Source organism: Solanum verrucosum, unplaced genomic scaffold, assembly GCF_900185275.1.
Source record: "Solanum verrucosum unplaced genomic scaffold, falcon-dt-bn FXZP01000079.1, whole genome shotgun sequence".
Taxonomy (NCBI): Eukaryota; Viridiplantae; Streptophyta; class Magnoliopsida; order Solanales; family Solanaceae; genus Solanum; species Solanum verrucosum.
In genome coordinates, this window is record NW_026020368.1 from 4,731,267 (window position 1) to 4,738,264 (window position 6,998).

Sequence of the window (6,998 nt, forward strand, 5' to 3'; positions counted from 1 at the left end):
TACCTCAATCGTCCCATACATAGTATTTATGCTTTTGAAAGAGACGGAATGGGTGTTATGTTGCCTAGGCTATTTATGATTCTTGATCATGTTGAATGAAAAAATTCCCCCGAGGAAAGGTCAAAAAGGTCACTAAACTACATGAAATTCAACAAAAATGCCCTCAATTAATAATTTGATCCAAAAATATGTTGCCGTCAATAGTTTGATCACCCAGCGGTCAATTACTTTTTAATTAGTGTTCAAATATAAATTCCCAAAAAGTAGTGTAGCCTTGATGACGAGAGGACATGGAGTGAAAATCACTTGTTAACTTTTTTCTGAAATGATATAACAGATTTTTTAATTTAGAAGAGACAGTTATAAGATGGAACCAACCAGCATTATGTAGAGGGATAGGGGATTACAACATTAACTAAGTTCACGATCAAATATTTAACGAATACATTTACAGGCCTAGGCAAAATTTATGGAGTTCCTTGAACCCCATAGTTTACGCTCTAGATCCGCCACTGGAAGGGTCCTACCTATTGAGGAGCACCATGAGAATTTTACCCTCCATGATCGCCCAGGGTTAGAGACATTGCCTCAAACATATTCGTAATATGTGAACAGTGTGAGAGAGATGTAAGTGATTGATGTCCAAAAAAACTACCACCAACAATATTGGTAACATGAAGCAAATCATGTTGATAGTTGACAAAATGGCATGCATAGAATGGGATTTGAACAATTTCAACTAAAAGTCAAATGACCCTACAGAGTACTAAAATGCAGATGAAGGAGCTAATTGAAAGCAAGAACCTGAGCTAGATGTTGTTTTAACACATGATGATTTTGAAACACAAAAGTGAGCTAGATGGGAAAACACATGATGATTTTTAAAACATGCACCAACTCTTGTCTCTCTGGCCATCAGCTTTTCAATCCTTTGCTACAGAACTAACATCAGAAGCGTTGTCATTTTGAGGAGATGACAGTGAACCTCTTGACATCACATCTCCGGCTTGTGACAGTTGATCCTGCTGCTGCTGCTGCATAAGAGGTTGTTGGTGCTGCAGCTGTTGCTGCTGAAACTGGTGGAGCTGATGTTGCTGAAACTGGTGTTGTTGCTTATGAGAATGTAGCTGGAGCTGTTGAAGTTGTTGTGCAGCCAACAATGTATGCATTGCCTGGTTGTTAGAGTAGAACTGCTGATTGCCTCCAAAGGATGCTGGGAAGTTCATCATAGGTCCACCATTTGCTATGCCTTGCCCAGTTAGCACTTTCAGATGCTGTATCTCCTCCTTTAAAGCATCATTCAACGCTACATATGAAGAAGAAACAGACCAAAATATCTATTAGCAACTCTACACAAAAAAACTCCAAATAATTGGTAGAGATGAATTACTTATTCACGAATTCCTATCCAAGGAATTTACATATGCAACTCTAGCAATCTCATGGAAGTATTTTCCTAGGCTTATGATACTCAATAGTCAGGTGTTAAATCCATTATCCACGTAGAGTTGCAAGCCGAATCTGACTGTAGAAGTTCTTATCTGCCCAAATACAATTGTTCACGGAGAGCAAAAAAACAAGGTTCTGGTTGAAATATGATCATTGAAAATTTATATGGTGTCAAGGGCCTACAGGGTGATTAGTAGCCTCTTGGTGTCTCCTAACCACCTTATTGATAACTTCCTCATATTTCTCAACACTGAGATACTTATCAAGATCTTTTACGGATTAAACAGAACATTACCTAAGATATGGGCGCCAATCATGACACTAACAATATGAATTTCTCAATGTTCACTTCTATAACCACAGGATAATGTTATGAGAAACAAAAGCTTTGGAAGTTCTAACATCTGAAATCTGCAACTATCTAACCTCCACAACAAACTATTAGAATTCAAAAAGGAAGTACTAACTTCAAAATTATTTGGACTATATATAATATTCCTATATCTACGTCAACCAGGTCCAAATTCAAACTATGTTTGACATTGTAAGGTCAAACTGGAATTCATGTTGTCTCGGTTTTTGCACAATAAGATGAGAATATGGCAGAATTACTTGATTTTTAACCACTAAAACGCAAATATCACACCCAATATGAAAATGATGAAGTATATCAAAATTGATTTTACTTTTTTCTGAAATTGAGGAAATTCTTGAAACCAACGAAGCCTAAATACAGCCAGATATTAACTTGTGGTTGACAATGAATTCACTTTGAATCATCTTGAATGGTCGAACACTTGAACTAAAGACACTCAAGATGCCATTGAGAAACGGCAACCATTATTCAGACAGATAAAAAGAGAAGGTGGTTATGGGCAAAAAGTTTACTAAAAGAAGTCATGCTCAGATTCTTACCATCTTGCAAGTGCACCTGTTGTTCCATTGTTTGTAAACGCAGTTTAAGTTCACTGTTTTCAGCATTCAGGCCATTTGTATCTCTCTGTTTCATGTGGAAAAAAAAAGCATATCAAAATCAATAGTGTTATGTTATACATGAGAAAAAGGTTGAAGATACATATATCTGTACATTTTTCCATGTGCAAGCAGATGCTGCAGATTCTAGACCAAGCACTTATCTAGTTCCATCACTTCTACCACACTCGACATGTTTCCAATAACAGAAAGCAACAGAAATAAAAAGAGGAAAGAACACAAACAATAACTCGGTAATGAGAGCAACTGATATACACCTGCAATAGGGTCAACTGAGTAGATAAAGTAGTTGCTTCCGTTTGCAGAGTCTGAACTTTTCTCTCAAGCTCTGCTATATATCTCATTTTCCTTTCCTTTGATCTTGCAGCTGACTGCCTGTTGGCCCAAATCCTGTTGCACAGCATAAGCAAAAACAGTGATGATTAACTAATTGGCTTAACTTTTAAACAACTACATCAGACAAATTTAAACAAATTCAAGGAACACGAAAGACCTCAAAACAGCTCACCTACATCAATGCACTATGAATACTTTCAGAAAGCTGTGCAAAGACTTAGATAGCAATGAGATTTTATTTTTTTTGCTAGCAACTGTATTTATCAAACTTAATGATTTGTCTGATCAAAAAGAGAGCAAAAGACAAGATAAAAGAGGCTTCATGGATACACAGAGAAATGGCTTCAGACTGGAGACAGCAAACCTCGGCACCACTTGAAGTAATAACATAGCCAAAAGGTAAAAAGACTGTTTACAAACCATCCACTTTTTCCTCTGTGATAGATTTAGCGAATGAACCACTAGCTTGGGAATATACATTCTTCATGTATATAATCTTTTTATACTTCTCCGTTCTCATATGGTACTAGTTTCTAATTTCTATAATTTACTTTTTGAGCAGAAGAAATTAAGTGTATTTTCTTATAGATTGGTCGAGGATTTCAAAATAATTTTCTATTTGTAATAGTGATTAGACATGTTCATTGTTCTTATAATTTGTCTTACCATTCATGGAGTTGGTAAACAATTTTGTATTCGATACTTGATTTAATGCATATTAGCAGTATGGAATCTTTATTTTACTCATATTGATTATACTCTATAAAACCATTTTTAGTTAACATGCATATTAGCATTCTAAAGTCTTTATTTTACTCATCTTGATAATACTCTATACAACCGTTCTAATTTACAAGTATAGTCGCTAAACTTAGATGTTCGAAACAAACAACATTATTGCTATTCAGCTCCTATTAATAAATTTTCTCACTTTACATTGTAATATAGTTCCCTTAAGTCCATTTAATATTTTTGCTTAGAAATAAGGGCACGAGAAAGCAAAAGAAAAAAGGAGCCTTAATTTAATACCAGGAGAAAGATCTGCAATGAACCAATGTTTAAGCTCCCCCCCAAAACAAAAGCATAATGAAGCTACTAGCCTACTACTAAGTCGCTGAGCCAAAAAAGCATGGGACTCGGAAAAGAACAGTTTGACAACAAATCAAGCTTACGACACTGAGCCATCCCATAACTTTTCTGTAATTTGTGCAAGCCAGTAACCTTTTAAAGAAAATTTTTTACTGCCATTTGAATTATATTAGGCTCTAATCCTGTAAGGACAATCACAGTCTCCCTATATGCGCCACCATTGATTTACCTCTCGTCATTAGCACTCCAGTACAATTGTCTGCTTCACACTCCTCGGAGGGGCCATAGTTTTGATCTCATATATTTTTTTCCATAAAGGTGGAGCTCAGGCAAGCATGCCGGGACCTCGACTATTTCACCGGCTACTAGCTACCTTCCACCATACTGGGTACTCAGCCAACAAGGCTTGAGCAAATGCCAAGAAATCACCTAGTGTCTTTTTGTCTCTGTTAGGACCGGTCTCCAAAGTTTGCACCCACATCATTGACCACTAGGTCATATCCTTGGGTGTTCAATCTCATATGTTCCCTGACCCTTCCCCCTCTCTCTTGAGGATAAATTTAAATTGTCTAAAAGGCAAGGGAGGGGTAGTGGGCCCCCATCGCTAACAACAAAGGTCAACTTTAGCTAATTTAGAGGAGCCAAGAAAGCAAGAATTTGTTATTGAGAGGTGGATTTGAACACACCATAAATGAACTCCAACTTTTGGGGAGCTGAGCTTGTTCAGATTTAGGCTCAAGGAAGAGCTGGAGAGGACAAGAAATAGAAATGAAATGCTCGGGGGAGCAGGAACAACTTGTTGGGACAGATAGAGTAGAGGGACAGAAGGGCCTGGTCAGTCTATTCTTTTTAATTTTCCTTCCTGTAACTCTCATAATTTCAGTCTTATCAGCCTTTGAACAGGAAAAGATGACAGAAAAAGCCAGAGGCAGCCTTTGAACAGGAAAAGATGACAGAATAAGCCGCAGGCAGACCGTTAGGAGTTCAATCACAGAACTGCTTCATTAAACAAAAACCAAAAGGTTCAAGGAGCTAGGAGCTAGGAGCTAGGAAAAACACAGATAAAATGCCTAACCACCAGCAGAATGAATGAATATCATCAAAACAGAGCAGGCTTTCATAAAACAACAATGTAGCATAATATCTAAGACCGTTTTAAACATCCAGAACACATTTAGGGGGCTCATAGTTTGGGCCACTCTAGTCTGCCACCAGACCTCCATGTAACGGTTTCATCCTAAGCAGTACCAGTATAGCAAAATGCAATAGCAAGGCCAAGCTAAAATAATGTGAAAGAGACTGCTATAGTAAATGAGCAACAACATTTCCGTAGAAAGCCTTACCGCTTGGCACGTTTAGGATCAATAAGAGCAAGTTCAGCAAGCTTTGCAGCAGACGTGGCTTTCTTAGTTTCAGCTGAAGATGGATCTTCCACTCCTGACATGAGCATCTCTGGCTTGATTGTAGTTGAACCATCCATGGACTGGCTATGCTGATGTCTAACTCTTGGCTTCTCACTAACAGTAGGAGCAAATTTATTTGTTCCTGAAGCCATTGCTGGTGTTTGTGATGAACCTGGAGCTGCTGAAGAGGACTCACCCACTTGGAATTCAGAAGACAGAGTTGAAGAATTGAACTTATCCATGTCAAGGTACATTGATAAGATGTCCTCCTCAGTCTCATCTGACAGAGACGGTCCATCTAGTCCAACAACACCAAGATCACTATCAAAGCTAATATCATCAGGAAGAGTAAGAATTTCTGAGTGGGCACGTCGATGACCAAATTTTCTCGGTGGGTTATCAGACATTCGGCTTATATCAAGACTAAACAGGCTTGAATCTGCCGACAAACCATGACCAAAATGACCTGATTCTGAAGCATTTCCAGGTCCTAAGGGAGGTAAATTTGCTAATCCAGGTTGTTCTGACTTTACATTGGAACTACTACCAGGAGGTGAAAATAATGAGTATCTCCCTGATGGAGGCAACAAACCTCCTACATGGCTTGAAGAAGACTTATCCTTATCCATACAAGCCCTCCAAATCCAAACAGAAAAAACCCCAACCCTTCAAATTAATGGTCTGCAAATGTTTAACAGCACAGGAACAAACCCAACATCCCACACATATATATACTCCAAATTCAAGAACCTTATCAACAGAAACCCAAAAATCAACAAGTAATGATACTTTTCCCGGTCAAAGCAAGAACTTTATAGCAGGAAATCCATAAAATCACAATCCAAGTTGCTTTTCCTCTGCATTTAAAATCATGGGGTATTCAAATTTCACCAAAACCGAATTACTTCAACAAAACTTAGCTATAACGGAACATGAAACCCCTTGCTGAGACTCTCTAGATTCCGCAAACACCAAACAAGCTTATCCCAGATCAATTCCCTCTGAAAACAAAAAAACAAAAAATGAACAAACCCTACAAAACTTAATGATACAAAGGTGGAATTCTGATAAACAGAAATTATATACAACAAAGATTCAAGAAAAAGCACAAACCCAGAATTCAAAAATCAAAGAAATCCAAAACCCATTTCTCAATTCAACACACACAGACAAAAACAAAAGTGCAGGGCAACAAATCAACGAGATGGGTGATAAAGAAAATGAAAAACAATGCATTAAAATAAAATGGAAGAGAAAAGGGGCAAATTCTTACACGGTTTCGATTAGCTTTGAAATTAGATCTGCAGAAAAGGGAAAATGTGAAAGGGGAAGCGGCAGCAGAATGAAGCAGCTTAATCACATGCGAGAGAGAAAAGGGAAAAGCTTGTGGAGAAGAGAGACGATAAACAAAGAGGCAAATCGAGTCTGTGTGAGAATGGAAATACTATAAATTCGGACAGGGAGGACATGTTCGGACACTTATATTCTCACCTATTTATTTATTTATCATATGGTCTCTCAAAAAAAAAATGTTACTCTCTCCATACTATATTAGTTGTCACAATTCCTTTCACACCTTTGTAAATAAAAAAAATATGTTACATTCACGTTATATATTGTCATAATTTCTTTCACACATTCGCAAATAAAAAAATGTTACGCTCTGTCATATATTAATTGTCATAATTTGTTTTATACCTTCGTAAATAAAAAAAATATTATTTTCTC

At 37.3% G+C, this 6,998-nt stretch overlaps 1 protein-coding gene across 1 annotated transcript; it reads right to left on the bottom strand.

Moving 5' to 3' along the window:
- Positions 1-617: 617 nt before the first annotated feature.
- Positions 618-6,709, bottom strand: LOC125838124 (probable transcription factor PosF21). Its single transcript, XM_049517182.1, has 5 exons — positions 6,544-6,709; positions 5,211-6,271; positions 2,700-2,832; positions 2,365-2,449; positions 618-1,306 (listed from the first exon to the last, which is right to left on the bottom strand). Exons 2-5 carry the CDS (start codon positions 5,897-5,899, stop codon positions 924-926), a joined length of 1,290 nt encoding a protein of 429 aa, XP_049373139.1. The 5' UTR covers positions 5,900-6,271; positions 6,544-6,709; the 3' UTR covers positions 618-923.
- Positions 6,710-6,998: the final 289 nt, after the last annotated feature.

What these genes read in the sequence shown, in the direction of transcription:
- LOC125838124 (XM_049517182.1), bottom strand. Translation starts at nt 5,899, where the DNA reads ATGGATAAGGATAAGTCTTCTTCAAGCCATGTAGGAGGTTTGTTGCCT. An exon ending in GATCCTAAACGTGCCAAGCG is followed by an intron (nt 2,833 to 5,210) that starts GTAAGGCTTTCT and finishes GCTGTGCAACAG; the next exon opens with GATTTGGGCCAACAGGCAGT. An exon ending in ACAGGTGCACTTGCAAGATG is followed by an intron (nt 1,307 to 2,364) that starts GTAAGAATCTGA and finishes CTTCATATGTAG; the next exon opens with CGTTGAATGATGCTTTAAAG.